The sequence below is a fragment of the Giraffa tippelskirchi genome, chromosome 10 (genome assembly GCF_054371585.1).
Source record: "Giraffa tippelskirchi isolate mGirTip1 chromosome 10, T2T-mGirTip1v1.2.pri, whole genome shotgun sequence".
In the NCBI taxonomy this organism is placed as follows: Eukaryota; Metazoa; Chordata; class Mammalia; order Artiodactyla; family Giraffidae; genus Giraffa; species Giraffa tippelskirchi.
Window position 1 is genome coordinate 60,880,646 of NC_137284.1, and position 20,022 is coordinate 60,900,667.

General features: G+C 40.3%; 1 protein-coding gene across 8 annotated transcripts in view; it reads left to right on the forward strand.

Annotated features, from left to right (window-relative positions):
* The window catches only part of DYNC1I1 (dynein cytoplasmic 1 intermediate chain 1), a 402,307-nt gene that overhangs the window by 239,323 nt on the left and 142,962 nt on the right, over nt 1–20,022 (forward strand). For all 8 annotated transcript variants that reach the window (XM_081531541.1, XM_081531539.1, XM_081531543.1 and 5 more), the window contains 2 exons: nt 10,602–10,691; nt 18,094–18,256. In XM_081531541.1, coding sequence (XP_081387667.1) covers nt 10,602–10,691; nt 18,094–18,256 — 253 coding nt within the window. The remainder of the gene's footprint in view (nt 1–10,601; nt 10,692–18,093; nt 18,257–20,022) is intronic.

The following is a 20,022-nucleotide window of genomic DNA, read 5'->3' on the forward strand; positions in this document are numbered from 1 at the left end:
TTTTCTATAGAAAATGTAAAATATGTTATAAAAAGAATCCCTATCTGAAATAGCTATACATAGAATTGTATAAAAGTGGCTAGGGCATTTGATATTAAGTTAAGGGCAATACATCTAAAACACAAAAAAACAGGGACTTCCCTGGTGGTCCAGTGGTTAACCTCCATGCTTCCACTGCAGGGGGCATGGGTTCAATCCCTGGTCAGGGAACTAAGATCCTGTGTGCCTTGTGGTGTGGCCAAAAAAAGAAAAAGAAGTAAAACACACAAAAAATAAACAAATGAAAAAAGACCTTTTTTTATCTCTCAAAGTCTTTTCACCAACAGTAACATGGTAGTAAGTTTGATTTAGAATTGACTCTCTGTTCTTGCCATCATTCCTTTTATCTTTTGGAAGCTAGTGTTCTATTCATTTCTAAGCCACTAATTATTTGATCAATTCCGACATTCACAATTTTTCACATTAGAATTGATGATGTGTTACAGTTTAATTAGCAGCGATCAATTTTCTTAGCAGTACATGACTTTGGCCTGTTCGATTCAAAGTCCTACGGTAATTGCTTTGAGCTTCCCTCTTTCGGCAGCAGCAGAGTGCCCTTTGGAGTCAAGAAGGATGGAGTGAAATGGCCCACTATGCTCCCTCCTGTCTGTCTCCCCCTGACCAGACTTAGCCATCTTCCATGAAGCCACAGACCCCTTGTGAAAAGCCAGGAGCAAGGTGTCAAGGACTCGGGGCAGGCACTCAGACCCTCTTATCCTGGGGTTTTGCAGGTCCTGAGAGAGCTGGGGAAAGCAAGAACCCACTGACCTCGTAAAACACAAGCCCTTCTCTTCACAGAGGGCCGCGCCATGTTGCTTGGGGTTCTGGTTGCAAGCAGCAGGCACTGAATCCAGGGGGATTTATTGGAAGGAAATCTGGTGCTGACATCACTTCTAGTAAGATTTATTGGAAGGAAATCTGGTGCTCACAGAATCAACAGGAGGCAAAGGAACAGGCTTGGGAAAGGGGCAAGACCAAGGGAACCCAGCCCGGGGATCTCTGGAGCAGTCTGGCCAGGCTGTCAGACTTGGCTGCATGTTGCCCCTCATTATCCTCTGTGTCCTCTTGGCTTTGCCTCTTGGCCCCAAAGACAAAGGCCCAGTTAGGAGTATTCAGTCTGATGATCCTGCCTGCATCCTGGTCACCAGGAAATGGAGAGCAGGAAATGCCTCTCTGGGGCTTCAGGATGAGAAAGTAGGGTCCCAGCAAGTCACCAATACAGCAGTGCTGCCAGGAAGGCACCCCTGCCCCCAGACAGAAAAGGGTCTTGATGTTGTATTATCAACAATAACAAACGGTTCCCTGCACATCTGTCCCAAAGTCTCAGATTTGTGAGGTCATCAGAAAGTTAAAGTGTTAGTCACTCAGTTGTGTCCAACTCTTTGTGACTCCTCTGTCCATGGGATTCTCCAGGCTAGAGTACTGGCGTGGGTAGCCATTCCTTTCTGCAGGGATCTTCCCGACCCAGGGATTGACCCCTGGTCTCCTGCATTGCAGGCAGGTCCTTTACCATCTGAGCCACTAGGGAAGGCCATCAGAGCAGCTCAGCAGTCAGACAACTGTGGCATATTCAGATTGGTGACATTGGCTTCATTCTTAACCACCATCTAGTGGAGGAAACTTACCTTTCCGGAGCTCATATACAGGGTCAGGCCCTGGACTAAGTGTGTTACGTGCAGTTTCAGTGAACGTGCAATTACTCGTGTTTAGACCTCAAGAATATCTTAAGGAAGGAGGACAGTAGTTATCAAACTTTTTTCCAACTACAGAAAAAGAAAGCAACAACTGCAGATGGTAGAATTTAGGTGCTGAATAAAATAATGTTTAAAAGATGCCATTGTTTGAAATTAGTCCCTTAGACTGACAAGTAATTAACTTCTGCCAGTAGTTTAATTTCTCATGTGTACCCAGTACAGGAAACCGTACATGGGTGGTAATTTTTTCCCCCTCCAATCACAGAGGAAATGTAACCGGGTATGAACTAGTAGCACAACTCATATATCAGTAGTCTGTAGCAGTTCTACATAAATCGTTTTCTTTAAAGTTATTTAACTGTTTTGAAAATGGTTTCAACAGAAGTAATTCCAATTGCACCAGAAAGGAAACCAGAATCTCAAAGAAAAATACACTCTCTTTGCTGAGCAAGGCAAACATATCAGTATGCAGAGAAACAAGCCAGTCTCTTGTGTTTTATTTCCTTAACAAATCCACCAAAACACTTACTTTCTGTCTTTAAAAAGCTGATAGACAAAGAATTCTGTGGCCATTAAAAATTAATGCCTACAACTGGGTTTGTAACCACTTTAAAACAGTACTGTTTTTTAAAAATTTTATTTCTCTTTTATTCACCGTATCTCATTATGGGACTTTGCACATATTATAAACACAATAAATATTTGTTGGGGTTTTTAAAAACCCACTGAAAACATATTCTCTAGGGAAGTGTTTTCTATTCAAAGACTTAAGTAACCTGCTATTTTCCCACCTACTTCAAAAATAAACTAACACACTTCTATTACAAACCTACCCCTTTTTATAGCCAGGCCCTTAAAGAATATATTTCCAAAAAGCTTTAAGTGGCCACTTTCTGTCATGATGTTTCTTTTTAATTCTTTCAGGAGTTAATGTTTAAAAATCCTTGTGTCTCTGAAAGATAGGAGCTTGATGTTGGTTAAAGCTGTCTAGCTCAACGTCACTTGGTGAAACTGACTTCATTTTAAGAACTAAAAAAAGTGAACATAAAGACTAGGTGGTTCTCCAAAATTAAAACAAAAGACTTGCTTTTGCTTTGCTTTTTAAAACCTCTTTAAATAATGTGAGAAAAATCTATCCATAAAAGAGCATTGCTTTCAAAAAGAGATAATAATAATAATTTTCTTTTTAATGAAAAAAAAATAAAACCTAGGTGATTCTAACAAAAGCACAATTGTTTTTCCATATTCAGTGGAACTAAGACTAAGGTAATTTAGAACTTGAGCTGTTCTCCCCTTTGGGTCTATGGAGGGAGGTGGAAGAATCTGTTGGTTATTGGTTTTACTTCCCTGAAATCTTCACTTCTCAGTCCTGAACACCTTGAAGTTTTTGCTCAGTGGGGCCTTTCTTGAGCATTTTGTTTACAAATTCACCTCTTCCTCCCCTGATCGCACACCCAATGCCTCTTCCCAGCGTTCTCTGTCTCTGTCCTAGTCACCTGACTCAGCGTATGTTTTGTTTATTTATTTGCTTTCAGTTTCTTTCTGCTAATTCATGAACGCACCATGGCATGAGCACAGATTTTGGGGGCCGGGGAGGAGGGAGGGTCCCTGTCCTGTGTCTGGCACATGACACACTGTAAGTGCTCACTCAATGTTTGCTGACATACAAGCTTAGGCAACACTTGTTTGAAGATTTCTCTGTATGTATATTTGCAGCTCTCTTGGTGGTTTAAAGTCTGAATTTGGCAATAAGCAGTTCATGATCTGAGCCACAGTCTGCTCCTGGTCTTGTTTTTGCTGACTGTATAGAGCTTCTCCATCTTTGGCTGCAAAGAATATAATCAATCTGATTTTGGTGTTGACCATCTGGTGATGTCCACGTGTAGAGTCTTCTCTTGTGTTGTTGGAATAGGGTGTTTGCTATCACCAGTGCGTTCTCGTGGCAAAACTCTGTTAGCCTTTGCCCTGCTTCATTCTGTACTCCAAGGCCAAACTTGCCTGTTACGCCAGGTGTTTCTTGACTTCCTACTTTTGCATTCTAGTCCCCTATAATGAAAAGGACATCTTTTTTGGGTGTTAGTTCTAGAAGGTCTTGTAGGTCTTCATAGAACCGTTCAACTTCAGCTTCTTCGGCGTTACTGGTCGGGGCCTAGACTTGGATTACCGTGATATTGAATGGTTTGCCTTGGAAATGAACAGAGATCATTCTGTCGTTTTTGAGATTGCATCCAAGTACTGCATTTCGGACTCTTTTGTTGACCATGATGGCTACTCCATTTCTTCTAAGGGATTCTTGCCCACAGTAGTAGATATAATGGTCATCTGAGTTAAATTCACCCATTCCAGTCCATCTTAGTTCGCTGATTCCTAGAATGTCGACGTTCACTCTTGCCATCTCCTGTTTGACCACTTCCAGTTTGCCTTGATTCATGGACCTAACATTCCAGGTTCCTATGCAATATTGCTCTTTACAGCTTATTTACTGCTTATTGCCAAATTCAGACTTAAATTGAAGAAAGTAGGGAAAACCACTAGACCATTCAGGTATGACCTAGATCAAATCCCTTATGAGTATACAGTGGAAGTGACAAATAGATTTAAGGGACTAGACCTGATAGACAGAGTGCCTGATGAACTATGGACAGAGGTTCGTGACATTGTACAGGAGACAGGGATCAAGAAAATCCCCATGGAAAAGAAATGCAAAAAAGCAAAATGGCTGTCTGAGGAGGCCTTACAGATAGCTGGGAAGAGAAGAGAAGCAAAAAGCAAAGGAGAAAAGGAAAGATATTCTCATCTGAATGCAGAGTTCCAAAGAATAGCAAGGAGAGATAAGAAAGCCTTCCTCAGCGATCAATGCAAACAAATAGAGGAAAACAACAGATTGGGAAAGGCTAGAGACCTCTTCAAAAAAATTAGAGATACCAAAAGAACATTTCATGCAAAGATAGGCTCGATAAAGGACAGAAATGGTATGGACCTAACAGAAGCAGAAGATATTAAGAAGAGGTGGCAAGAATACCCAGAAGAACTGTACAAAAAAGATCTTCACGACCCAGATAATCACGATGGTGTGATCACTCACCTAGAGCCAGACATCCTGGAATGTGAAGTCAAGTGGGCCTTAGAAAGCATCACTACGAACAAAGCTAGTGGAGGTGATGGAATTCCAGTTGAGCTATTTCAAATCCTCAAAGGTGATGCTGTGAAAGTGTTGCACTCGATATGCCAGCAAATTTGGAAAACTCAGCAGTGGCCACAGGACTGGAAAAGGTCAGTTTTCGTTCCAATCCCAAAGAAAGGCAATGCCAAAGAATGCTCAAACTACCGTACAATTGCACTCATCTCACATGCTAGTAAAGTAATGCTCAAAATTCTCCAAGCCTCGATAACCCTATATGCGAGACAGAATAAGAGACACAGATGCATGGAACAATTTTATGGACTCTGAGGGAGAAGGTGAGGGTGGGACGTTCTGGGAGAATAGCATTGAAACATGTATATTATCATATGTGAAACAGAACACCATTCCATGTTCGATGCATGTGACGAGGGCTCAGGGCCAGGGCAATGGGATGATCCAGAAGGATGGGATGGGGAGGGAGGTGGGTGGGGGGTCCAGGAAGGGGAACACATGTAAACCCATGGCTGATTCATGTCAATGTATGGCAAAAACTATTACAATATTGTAAAGTAATTAGCCCCCAACTAAAATAAATAAATTTATAAAAAAAAAAAAAAATTCTCCAAGCCAGGCTTCAGCAATACGTGAACCGTGAACTTCCAGATGTTCAAGCTGGTTTTAGAAAAGGCAGAGGAACCAGAGATCAAATTGCCAACATCCGCTGGATCATTGAAAAAGGAAGAGAGTTCCAGAAAAACATCTATTTCTGCTTTATTGACTATGCCAAAGCCTTTGACTGTGTGGATCACAATAAACTGTGGAAAATTCTGAAAGAGATGGACGTACCAGACCATCTGACCTGTCTCTTGAGAAACCTGTATGCAGGTCAGGAAGCAACAGTTAGAACTGGACATGGAACAACAGACTGGTTTCAAATAGGAAAAGGAGTACGTCAAGGCTGTATATTGTCACCCTGCTTATTTAACTTATATGCAGAGTACATCATGAGAAACGCTGGGCTGGAAGAAACACAAGCTGGAATCAAGGTTGCTGGGAGAAATATCAATAACCTCAGATATGCGGAGGACACCACCCTTATGGCAGAAAGTGAAGAAGAACTAAAGAGCCTCTTGATGAAGGTGAAGGAGGAGAGTGAAAAAGTTGGCTTAAAGCTCAACGTTCAGAAAACTAAGATCATGGCATCTGGTCCCATCACTCCATGGGAAATAGATGGGGAAACAGTGGAAACAGTGTCAGACTTTACTTTTTTGGGCTCCAGAATCACTGCTGATGGTGACTGCAGCCATGAAATTAAAAGACGCTTACTCCTTGGAAGGAAGGTTATGGCCAACCTAGATAGCATGTTTAAAAGCAGAGACATTACTTTGCCAACAAAAGTCCGTCTAGTCAAGGCTATGGTTTTTCCAGTGGTCATGTATGGATGTGAGAGTTGGACGGTGAAGAAAGCTGAGCGCCGCAGAATTGATGCTTTTGAACTGTGGTGTTGGAGAAGACTCTTGAGAGTCCCTTGGACTGCAAGGAGATCCAATCAATCCATTCTAAAAGAGATCAATCCTGGGTGTTCATTGGAAGGTCTGATGTTGAAGCTGAAACTCCAATACTTTGGCCACCTCATGCGAAGGGTTGACTCATTGGAAAAGACCCTAATGCTGGGTAGGATTGGGGGCAGGAGGAGAAGGGGACGACAGAGGATGAGATGGTGGGATGGCATCACCGACTCGATGAACATGGGTTTGGGTAGACTCCGGGAGTTGGTGATGGACAGAGAGGCCTGGCGTGCTGCAATTCATGGGGTCGCAGAGAGTCGGACACGACTGAGCGACTAAACTGAACTGAAACTGAAACTGGTGGTTTAAAAAGCAATTTCACATTGATAATCTTATCTGTTTATTCTTATAATAAATTTGTGTTTTGAGAAAAGGTTATTATCCCAATTCAGCAAATGAGGGAAAGGGCCTCAGGGAGTTCCTATGAATTATGCTAAGTGAGGGGCTAGCACGTGGTAGACTCCAAGCTTGGACTCAGACCAATTACGTGCCTTGAAATGCAGCTACCAGCCAGGTTGTGAATCTAACTGTCTGAAGGAATAGAGCAAGGCTTGTAATAAGTATTGCTGAGTCAGGTCTCAGGAAAGTAGATTCCACAGAGTAAGAATACAGTATGGATGGATAACATGGGTTGGGAAGATCCCCTGGAGGAGGAAGTGTCAACACACTCCAGTATTCTTGCCTGGAGAATCCCATGGACAGAGGAGCCTGGTAGGCGACAGTCCATGGGGTCCCAAAGAGTCGGACACAGCTAAGCAACTTCCACCCTCATAGTCTTGATATATATGCCCTGTGTGCTGTGTGTGGTGATTTCTGGAAATTGAAAGAGATCTCCATGCGATGTCCACCTCCAAGAGCCTCCACACACGCCTGCTTGCACTGCAGCTGAGCAGCATGCCTTTCGCACTTCAGGCGTCTCTTCGTGACATGTCTGTTCCACGACAGCTATGGGTAGGGAGGCACTGCACCTCATGGTTAAAGATCAGAGACCCCATTACACACAAAACCAGGTAGAACTTGAAGCTTGACATGGTTGGAAGATTTGGGGGGAAATTACTATGTCTCCTCATCTATAAAGTTAGATTGGTGGTACCAAGTTCTGATATATAAATTAGATGATGCAAGTAAAGCATTCATCACTGCTTTAGGTGTGATTATTGTGCAAATAGATGGGGGGAAAGTGGAAACAGTGTCAGATTTCATATTCTTGGGCTCCAAAATCAATGCAGACGGTGACGGCAGCCACGAAATTAAAAATGCTTGCTCCTTGAAAGAAAAGCTATGATAAACCTAGACAGAGTATTAAAAAGCAGAGATGTCACTTTGCTGACAAAGGTCCATATAGTCAAAGCTATGGTTTTTCCAGTAGTCATGTATGATGTGAGAGTTGGACCATGAAGAAGTACAAGTGCCAAAGAATTGATGCTTTTGAACTGTGGTGTTGGAGGAGACTCTTGAGAGTCCCTTGGACTGCAAGGAGATCAAACCAGTCAATCCTAAAGGAAATCAATCCTGAATATTCATTGGAAGAACTGATGCTGAAGCTCCAATACTTTGGCCACCTGATGCAAAAAAGCCAACTCACTGGAAAAGACCCTGATGCTGGAAAGGTTGAGGGCAAGAGGAGAAGGGGATGACAGAGGATGAGATGGTTGGATAGCTTCACTGACTCGGTGGACATGAGTTTGAACAAACTCAGGGAGATGGTGAAGGACAGGGAAGCCTACTGTGCTGCAGTCCATGGGGTCGCAAAGAGTCAGACAGCACTGAGTGACTGAACAAGAACAATTGTGTGTCTCATTATCTCTTCTACTAGATTATAAAACCATAGAAGTTAAGGCACATTACTGGCTTTATTAGTTTTCTAGGGCTGCCATCACAATGTCCCATAAACTGAGCAGTTTAAACAGTAAAAATTGAAAGTCTCGCAGTTCTAGAAGCTAGAATTCCAGGATCAAGGTGTTGGCCGGTTGGTTCTGAGGGCCGTGAGGGAGGATCTGTTTTGTATCTCTGTGGTTTGCTGGCAAACGTTGGCACTTCTCGGCTTGTAGAGGCAGCCCTTCAGTCTTCGCCTTCATCTTCAATGGCGTTCTCCCCAGGTCTGAAGCTGTGTTTAAATCTCCCCTTGTTTATGCACACACTGATCATGCTGGATTCAGTGCCCTCACTACTCTGGCACAACCTCATCTTAACTCATAAACCTGCAATGGCACTATTTCCAAATAAGATCGACATTCTGGGGTCCTGGGGGTTTGGAAGTCAACATGTAAATTTGGGTAGGAGGACACAATTCAACCCATAACATGGGATTTGGCACCTTTATATCTGTTGTATTTTACTTGTATTTAGTAAGTTCCACGGAATGGCTCCGGGACCCATTGGACTTAAAGAAAGGTCTCTAGAAGGTTCAGAGATAGAGCTACTTCCCAGCTTATTGGTCTTTTGAAAACTGCCTCTCCATCCAAGGTTTACCAGAAGAGAAGCTTCCCTCCTGCTAGCGCCTCCCTGGGTTTTGTGTTTGATCTTTGGCTCAGGAAAATATAACACGTCAAGGTGAATATTTTTCTCAGGACTTTCCAAGCTGGTTTTTAACAGACAGGTAGCAGTAATATCTTTACATATAAAGATTTAGGTGTGTTATTTATAGTTTAAAATGTTAAAAGGTTTATTCACCTAAATATCTGAGTAACTCAGTGTGCTTTTCAAAGTTTTAAGTGAATGTCTTTGTCTCACAGGTATGTGTTAGTAATAATGTATTAGTAATAAATGTGTTAATGTGTTAATAATAAATGACAGCTTCCCTCAAAGGCATCTTAGTTTCTTTCTGATATGTATATAGTGTAGTTATAAAGTAATGAGGTTGGTTCCACAATCTACACACGTGCATATAGATTACTGCATTCTATTGAAAATTTGCATGAGATACTTCTAGTATCCAAATTGCAATACTGTACTTCACACATCCATATTTTTTAAATGGATATTCCCTCCACAAATCACTTGCTTAATACAGCAACTTTTGGAGTTGCTTTTCAGGCTACACTTGTTTCGGCATTTAAACATGCATTATATAATACATTCTTTAAATGGTTGGAGCTGAAAGTTTGAGTTGTTATAAATCTCAGGATTTGTTGTGATGGAAATGGGACTCTCCACAGAGCTTTGAATTTATAGAAAGTCTGCAAATATTTGTTGAATGAATGAATGTATGAGTGAGTGAGTGAGGAAGTGAAGGCATTTCTTTTAAATTCCGCTTAAACCAACGGAATCAGTAACCTATAGTGAATATGATGCTGAAGAGTGAAGGTAATATATTTAAAAGACACAGAAGCAAGTTTTAATTTTTTATATTGTCTTATTCCTGTAAGTTGGACTTTGTTGTGACACTTTGTCTTGTCCGCCCACCCTCTACGCTGTGACTGATGTTTTCAAGCACTCTGCGATGGAAGGGGTCTCCAAGAAAGGCAGTTTTAGGGGGAAGAGACACAAGGGATGGACATTTGCATAGGGCAGGAAGGGCACTGGAACATCTGGTGCCAGTGGCCGACTGGTGCCATTTGTTAGCACTCATTAAATTCACATTAATGCAGGAGTTGCTCTGAATGTGTAAATGCCATTTCAGGTCAGTTGTTTTCTCCCAGGTCAATGGCAATGACTTTGGGGGGCCCTACTCTGGTTGTTTCCTTGCCAATGGCATTTGACCTGGGGTCAGACCTGTATTTAAGCCTTTCCTGTGGGTCAAAACCAAATCAACAGGGTGAGGATGAAACTGGAAATGAGTGGTCTGTACAGCAGGTGTCCCCTGCGGAGAATGTGCTGCAGGTGGAAACAGTTTAAGATCTGTTCCTGGCCCATCTCCGAAGAAGCTTCAGAGGTCAGAGATGCAATTCCAAGACATCCCATGTGGCAGGGGGGGCCTGGGGATAGATGGAGCAGGTGCTGACTCGGAGCAGTTTCTCAGCAGCGTGGTGGGGGGACTTTCAAAGAGACCCCTTCTGGAGATAATGTATCCATATATTCATGAGCACATATCTCAGGCATCCATCGTGGACTGATTTACTTAGAAGTTGCCCCAAATGATTAGAACTTTACCCTCTGCCCCTACCTCCCACCAGCAACCAGAGAGTTTGATTGGAAGGCAAGAATATAATGCATTTTTCTCTTTCTTTGTTCTAGAGGATGAGGATGATGAGGAAATGGTGGAACCTAAAGGGGGCCAGGATTCAGAACAGGAAAATGAAGACAAAAAGCAGGAGGTGAAGGAAGGTACCGTGTGGGAAAGAAATCGAGTCATCATTTTATTGTTTTTGTTTTTGTAACCAACATAAGGGGGTATAGAGGTAAGTAAAAATTAAACATACACCTCCAGTATGGAAGGTTTTCTGGGATTGTTCAGTACATTACATGTAGCAATATAAACTGGGTTCCTTTAGTTTTTGACTGACAGAAGCAAATAAAATACAAGTCGTCCACAATTCCAGCAACAAGTCCAGTCATGATTCCCGTAAAATTATTACTAAATAGCAGTAAAACAAAATACTTGTTATCAATTGACATGTTACCTAGTTGACTCTATCCTGTGTTCCCAATGATAACAGGAAAGGAAAGAAGCAGATATAATTATTTTGTCAACAAATTCTGAGGTTTATCCATGTGAGCTATAGAGAAACATTAACCACATCACTATGGTGCATGCTTGCTAAGTTGCTTCAGTTGTGTCTGACTCTGTGCAACCCTGTGGACTGTTGCCCACCAGGCTCCCCTGTCCATGGGATTCTCTAGGCAAACATACTGGAGTGGGCTGCCATGTCCTCCTCCAGGGTATTTCCTGACCCAGGGATCGAACCAGCATCTCTTCTGTCTCCTGCTTTGGCAGGCAGACTCTTTACCACTAGCACCACCTGGGAAGCCCAATCATCACTATTGCTGCTGCTGCTGCTGCTAAGTTGCTTCAGTTGTGTCCGACTCTGCGCGACCCCATAGCCGGCAGCCCACCAGGCTCCGCTGTCCCTGGGATTCTCCAGGCAAGAACACTGGAGTGAGTTGCCATTTCCTTCTCCAGTGCATGAAAGGGAAAAGTGAAAGTGAAGTCGCTCAGTCGTGTCCGACTCTTAGCGACCCCATGGACTGAAGCCTGCCAGGCTCCTCTGTCCATGGGATTTTCCAGGCAAAAGAGTACTGGAGTGGGGTGCCATTGCCTTCTCCGTCATCACTAGTGACTATGTTATAAATGTCTTCTCCATGCTCTGCCCAGATCAGGAGCAGCCTCTATTTGCTCCAGTGATAACAATGACTAATATTTAGTAAGGGCTTACTAGGTGCTTGGCTGTCTCCTTAACATTCCAAAGATATTATGCACCCTTTGCAACATCCTTTTGAAGCAAATACTATTATTGTCCCTATCTTATAGATAGAGAAATAGGAAAAGAGAGGTTTAAAAACATATCCTGTATACATAATATATAAGTACGTGGCCTGTGCTTGGAGCTGACGCCAAAGCCTATACACTTCCCAGTGATGCCCTCCTCCTGTAATAGCACTGGATTTCAAAACACAAGAAAGCAAGAATGTAAAAAGAATAGAAGGGGGTAGGCAAGAAATACTATAGCTGATGTTTCCTTAAAAATCTAATTTTGTGTGCTTTTTGAGATTTTCAGCCTAAGGAGAAAAAGAGAACTGGAGATTGTCATTCTTACTGAAAAATGGAGTATCTGTGAGAGTGGACTCTTGCATATTTCCTACTAAGTGTCCCAAGTTTAGAGCAACAAAAGTCTAATTAGAAGCTCATTTTATTTTATTTTTATATTTATTTATTTTTAATTGATGATTGCTTTACTGTATTAGTTTGCTTTCTGTCATACATCAACATGAGTTAACCATAGGTGTACATATGTCCCCTCCCTCCTGAAAGCTCATTTGATTTTAAAATTTTCCATTTGCCTATGACTCTGGCACACATGGTTGTCCCCAGGGGCTTTGTAAGAGTGGGGATGTACTGGTCATGTGGACTCACTTCACCCTGCCCAGGCATGAGTGAGGTGGATCTTTACTGCCAAGTTCTAGGGTATGGCTGTAGACAGGTAGTAGATTCAGCATCTTTAAGAGTGGCATCCACAGAAGGCCCAAGTTACTTTTTCTGAGAGATTGTAAAAGGATCTGATTGAAGCAGTTTCACATTTAAACTCCTGCTAAGAACATGTATAGGCTTCCCTGGTGGCTCAGATGATAAAGAATCTGCCTGCAGTGTAGAAGCCCTGGATTCGATCCCTGGGCTGGGAGGATCCCCTGGAGAAGAGAATACCCACTCTAGTTCCTTGCCTGGAGAATCCTATGGACAAGAAGCTACAGTCCATGGGTCTCAAAGAGTTGGACACGACTGAGCGACCAACACTTTCATTTTCAAGAACATGTGTATATATTTAAGCTGGTGAATAGAATATCATTAACACAGGTGTAGCAAGAGACAAAATAAGTCAGAGTTTACTAAAATACTATTTTTTTTTAGCAAAATATCCTTAAGATGTACTGGGTGATAAGGAGCCAGGGTATATTTTGTGTGTCTTGGCACAGATTCCCTCCTGCCCCCCAACCCCAATCTCCAAATTGTCTTCTCTGGCAAAGCACTGCAACCTCCTTCTTAAGTTCTGAGCAAAAACGCCCTCCAGTTTTAACTGTTACTCATGCTTCATGGAATTGATTAAAGTCCTGTTAAAAGTCCAAAAGAAGTTTGAAAGTACATTTCCTGTTACTGCCATGCTGTGCGTCTTAGTTTCTATTAATGGCTTTTCTGCACATTAGCACATGATGGGTTAAAAGCATGTTTATGTTGGCATCAAACTCTTGCTGGCTATTTTTTTTTTAAAGCAAGATAGTATTTTGCAAACTTTTAAAAGAATCTCTAGTAGATACGATCGTGGCGCCATTCACACAGCTGCATGGTAGGCAGGGCTGTGTCAGCACTTCCATAGGAACCCTGAATTTCAGGGATTTATTACTTAGCCATAAACATTTGCTCTGGGCTGAAACTTGACGTACACGGTTTCAAACCAGGGAGCACATTTTTGAGAAATCTGGCCTTTTTTAGAATTAAAAAAAAAGTGCTGAGGGGAAGATGGGAAAAAAAAAATCCGTGCTCGCTAGCTTTTGACATTTTTGCCCATGTGACATCAAAATGCATTAAACAGTAAAGAAATGTGGGTTCAATTTATTACTCTTCCCACTCTTTTTTTCACAAAAGAGTTGGGAAAAACAGCAAGTACCTTTTTAGCTTTTAATCAAATTTTACGAAATTTATGTATGTGAGTGTCCTAGTATTTTCATGTTTAGAAATTTAAAACAACAGAATCAGAAACTTAGCTCTTGTAATTGCACATTAACTCATAAACTTCACATTAACTTCAGAGAAGGGCATCATTCTTTATTCAGTTTGGTTTTTCTTACTCTTGTTTTTGAACTGATTTCACTGTAAAATTCTCTTAAGAACCACTATGCCTACTTAATCTGATTTAATATTTAAGTTATGTGGGTTTACTTATTTATTTTTTTAATCTTTTGGATATATTTTTGAAAACTATTTAAAAGATGTAATTTCTACATTGAAATTTAAAGCTACATCATTGAAAAAAGCATTTCTGAAATGGAGATTTTTAAAATTACTTTTGACCTAAAAATGAGATTGTAAAATATTCAGTATAAATTGTGGATTTCACTATGGATTTTACATTTTTACAGAGAACAAAAAACCCAGGAACTCTAGACATTAAAAGATGTAGTGTATAGTAAATAGAGTAAATCAAAAAGAAACTGAAAAAATACACATTCAGGTCAATAAGAAAACACAAGAAAGCATAGCGAATAGGACAGGATCAATATGAGAAACACATAAAAAAGTATTGTCATATACAAAACCAAGACAAATGAGTATTTTAGTAATAAAAAGAATAAAAAAATAGACCCTAAAATAAAATTCATACTAAATGGTAATTTTTCAGGCTATGAATTCATAGAAATTGCGCAGTTTTCTAAACTTTGAATTTCATGACTCTAGTGCCTTGTTTCCATGCTTCTTATTCAAGCTAAATTCAGGTAAATTTTGGTAAGTTTGAAATTTGTCCTGTTATTTGGATTATATGAAAGTAATATCCACATGTTCTACTTTTCCTGAAGAATCTTTATTCCTTAAAAAAGATCACTTTAAATGCATAAAATATTGTTAGCCCTTGGCAGAAATACTCCATGTTTCAAAAACAAACAACAAAACCTGCCATAATAGCACTTTCTGCTTAACTTGTCAGAAAAATCAAACATTATTGTTGTCCTTGTTTTTCTCTGCTATGCCTGTTGCTGTTAAATTAATTCCTAACTTTTCATGCAGTGAAGATGTTGAAAACAATTCTTCAGGTCCCAGGGATAGGGAAAAACTGAAGAAACAGAGATTTCAGGGAGAATTTGAGGTCTATCCTAGAGTCATACTATTCTGGTTCAAATTGTTTATGCTTGTATTTTAAATTTTGTGGACTCCATTAATACACTAATTTTCTTCTCATGAAATATAATGTCTGGAGAGGTTTTATCTCCTGAATACTAATATTGGTTGTGGTTCCTGGATTGTCCGTTGTGTTTTCATTACATTGTAATAAAACATCAATTTAAAGATTTTTAAATATGAGAGATTTGGGGTTTTATAAAAAATAACTAGGGCTCTATTTAACTCCTAAGTTGACTATTGTTTATGACTTTTAAAAAGTACTCATCTGTTATTTTGTGCTAACAAATCATGTCATTTGATCTCTGTTAGACATCAAAGCTTAGTATAAAATATGTTCTTTGTTTTGGTTCTGTAGCAATTTAATTTCAACCCAAATATTGTATTGTCAAACATAATATCTGGAGAGGCTACTGCTTCACTTACCTGAACTTGGCTTCTGCAAATACACTTTGATCAGCCATTTATGTTTCTTTTAGAGAAGAAGTTGTATGTCTTGAAAGCTGAGATCAAAATGACAATAAACTACAGGGAAAAAAAAAATTACAGAAAATTAAACAGGAACTATTTTTTATTCAACGTAATGGACCTGTAAGGAAAGATACAGGTGGAATAAAAGTAGCTCAAAAAGATAAACAAAATAGAACAGATATTTTTTTAATATAAAAATAGGAATAAAGGGGAAAAAATTCCTATTTCTCCGTGTAATTTCAAGTGTGTTTCAAGTCATTCATCAGCAATGACTGAAGTCAAATGAAGCTTTTTAAAATAAAACATTCTTCTTGACCTTGTAGTATTCTAGTTTAGTGATGCTTATGTATGTAACGGTAGTGACCAAAGATTGAAGGCAAAAGAAGAGGGCAGCAGAGTATGAGATGGTTGGATGGCATCACCGACTCAATGGACATGAACTTGGGCAGACTCTGGGAGATAGTGAGGGACAGGGAAGCCTGGCTTGCTGCAGTCCGTGGAGTCATGAAGAGTTGGACACGACTAAAGCGACTTCGCATGCACGCACCTATTTGCTAGTATGTTTATTTTTAACTCTTAAAGCAGACTTTAAGTTTAGGTATCATTGCCTCATTTTATAGATAACACTGCTGCTTGGAGAGCTTTCATTGATTGAAGAATCCAAGTTAGCAAATGGCATAGTAGCTCTTGGATTCCAGGTTGATTTTATAGAGTTCTGGTTATTTATGGTTTACACACAGCCTACCTCACTATTTCTCAAACTAGTGTCTGTGTAGCATTTCTCAGCAGATGTTGATGGAGGTTCTTGCAGAGTCCCAGTATACACAGGCATATTTAGGGCTCTGGAGATTTCAGCAACAAAGAAATCCTTCTGCCACTTAGAATCGCTGGGGTGAACTGTATTTGGAGATTACCTTCTGCTTAGTGGATAAATCATGTTTTTGTTATAACATCACCTGGAGAGCATTTTATAAGGTGTGAACCAACTACGTCATAATCATTCAAGTTTCTTGTTCAGATACAGACTTTGGAGTCTGTCTAGACCCTCTTGCATTTTGATTTGGGGCAGAGGAGGGCAGGCCAGAGTGGGGGAGACATTCTGAACATTACAAGTTTGATATCTACTTCCATGGCTCTGCAAAAAGACTTCCCTCCCTCTTCTTTTCTTTCTCTCATCCAGTGGGTCACCAGTTGTTATAAATTGTACAAGAATCTGCTCTCTTTCCATCCTTTCTTTCATTGGTTAAGTTCAAACCCCCATTGTTTCTTTTCTGAACTATTACCATATCTTCCTAATTGGTCTCCCCATTCTTTTTCAGGTTATAGCTTTTTATGTTGGACTGTACTTAATTAACAGTGTTGTACTACTTTCAGGTGTACAGCAAAGTGATTCAGTTATACATATACATGTATCTATTCTTTTTCAGATGTTTTGCCCATTTAGGTTGTTCCATAATATTGAGCATAGTTCCCTGTGCTATAGAGTAGGTCCTTGTTCAGATGTCTCAGGGCAATGGCTTCAAGATACCATTAATCAAGTCAAATAACTCTTCCATAAAACCTTATGCTGCAGATGACTGCACCTAAATGATTGCTCTGACCATGTAGCCAGGGGGACGTTGGTCCTAGTTATGGGGATGGTTGTGGACGTGTTTGGGAAAGCCTGTGGGTGAGTGATTCCACCAGGAACCCCCATGGTTTTAATACGCTACCCTCCTCCTGAAGTTTAAACTTCAGGAGCTTCTGATCCTACTGGAAGAATAATTGATCAAACACTTATTGAAGTCTCTCTGCACGGAAGTTGAAATGGAGTTCCTGAAGAGCCACAAAGGTTCAGCTGACAGTTTCTGCCCCTAGGGATTTCTCATTCTGGGGGAGTTCCTAATGCTTCGGTTATAGGTTTACGTGAACTTTGCTACTGAAGGAACAGTTTCTGTAACCTAATCCTGACTCTGAGGTGAGCTGACTTTCAAACACTGTGACATATTGCTAGTTATTTAGTCTTTCTTGGCCTCATTTTGTATCTTCAGATTTAGTTTTATATGATTAATCATGCTAGAAAAGTAAGGCATAAAAACAATTGTGAGGCATCTTATAGCATTTATGTGTTTCATGTGTTTGTTTAAAAGCAGAAGATATCTTGGGTAAAGGTGCATTTGCAAGGACATGCTTTAGTTTTTGAGGGGAATTTATATAACAGTCTCTCAACTTTATCAAGTAACTATCTAAAATAAAATGAATTTATCAGTAGAAAGAGGCAAGGTGCTATCTGAATCGTATTATACATAGTTCTTAATTATTTGGTAAGTGCAGCTTAACCATAGCTTTACAATCTAATATACATGGTTTTACAGATTTCTCTACTATGTACTATTTGAGCTGTTTTTCAAGTTCAGTTCAAAAGAAAGTAACATTCATAACTGATTGTTAAAACACACAATCATCTTCATTTGTAATATTTTTTCAACTCTTCAAAATAGTAATTAATCCAGATATGAAATCTTTTTGTAAAGTTGGCAATGAAGACATCTGCAAAAAACCCTTGGTGTGAATTTAAGAGTAATTTAGAATTGATGTTAACAATGGCTTATTTTACTGTGTCTTATTTCTCTTTTGATAAGCAGTGTCTTTCAAGAGTTGGATTCCTCTTGAAATGTTTTAATTATCCTTATTTTTTTTTTCTTTCCCAACGATCTCTTTTATATAAAAAAGCTCCTCCAAGGGAGCTGACAGAGGAAGAAAAACAGCAGATCCTTCACTCAGAGGAGTTTCTCATCTTTTTTGATCGGACAATACGGGTAATTGAAAGAGCCCTGGCAGAAGACTCCGATATCTTCTTTGACTACAGTGGTCGAGAATTAGAGGAAAAAGACGGGTTAGTTTCTTGTGTGCAGTTAAAAAAAAATACTGTGATAACTTATCTGTTGCTTCTAAATTCATTTATGTTTTGAGTAGGCAAGTTGCAAGCCTGACAAATCAGAAGAGACTGAAATTCCAGAGCTGATCTTGCTAAACAGCTCTGACTGAGGGCTTTGGTTATGATTTCTGGCTTCGAGTTTCCCTGTAATTATCATGTGCTTCGATGAAATGCTTTTGAACTTGATATCTGGGGGACAGTCCAGGTGATAGAGACTGGTAGAGTCATGTACATTCTCCTCTGAGAAAACATCCTTATAAGCAATAAGAGGAGATTTACGTTATATCCAGTAGATCTAGTTTTGATGTCTAAGCAAACAGGAAGCTGAGGAAAATAAACATGAGATCCAGGAGAACCTTAACTGGTGTGCGAGACAATAAACAGAGACTGGCAACTTTTTCCTCTTTTGATACTGTAAGATTATGTATATATGCCTTTTAGGAAACACATGCGCAGGGGTATATTTACAGATTAAAAAAACTTGTCTATAAAACTATGGCCCCAAACAACTTGCCCTGTGACTTCAACATATGTATTGTCAACCATCTTCACGTGGATAATAGGAGGCACTTTATGAGCTTTGTAAGAGACAGAACTGATGTTTAGCCACCAGTTTCTCTTGGCCAGGAACAATATGAAAAGATGAGATCACCTGCTGTTTTCATCAGACCTGACATTTTACTACTTCTAAAATTCAAATACATTGTCCAAGGCCAACCTATCATCATTGAAGATGCTCACAGCCACGTAAACAGTTTCGAAAGGGAGTTCTGAAAATGTTCTTAACAGTTGGTAGTATTGATAGACTATATCAAAGAGACAGTATTTTGAATATACATGTTATATTTGTTTAATTTTAAAAAGCCATTACTCTCTGGCTCACTTAATATTCTGAGTCCTGTTTCCCTCTGGGTACCTGGCACAGTATTATCTTGGGTGTATGTACCTCTTGGGGCTTCCCAGGTGGCGCTAGTGGTGAAGAACCCGCCTGCCAATGCAGGAGATGCAAAAGACGTGGGTTTGATCCCTGGGTCGGGAAGATCCCCAGGAGGAGGAAATGGCAACCTACTCCAGTATTCTTGCCTGGGAAATCCCATCGACAGAGGAGCCTAGTGGGCCACAGTGGTGGGGTCGCAAAGAGTCAGACATTACTTTCTTGTCTGAGTTTGCAGTGGTGGAGCTGAGGAAGAGTTAGCTAGGGGAGAAAAAGTTGTAATAAGTTAGCTCTGTGGAACCCAAATACCTAGCCAGAGATCAAGTCACCCAGTTGGACAAGTGGTGCAGGGTGCAAGGCAATAGAACAGAAAAAAAAGAACAGAAAAATAAGGTGAATGGGGAGTAATTCCTGAACTGAAGCCTGAGGAGTCTAGATAGCTTTTTATGTGGATCCAGTAACTGCTGACATGAAACAAGTATGACCCAACTTAAACACGCAGTCTTGTGGAGAAAATGTATGATCAGTGCAGAGTTCTTCAGAGGATGGTCTGTGGCCAGTTGAATATCAGCCAAAAAAAAAAAAAACACTGGCCAAAGTGTAATCCTCCTCCACCCAGATGCTATTTTGGTCTATGTTAAGTGTCTACAATGTTTGGTGACTCCCTCACCCCGCCCACCCCCCCGGCAGGCCTGTCTCACTGTAGAACTTTTCACTTGCTATTGCACAAGGTTTTGTCAACAAAGGTCCGTCTAGTCAAGGCTATGGTTTTTCCAGTGGTCATGTATGG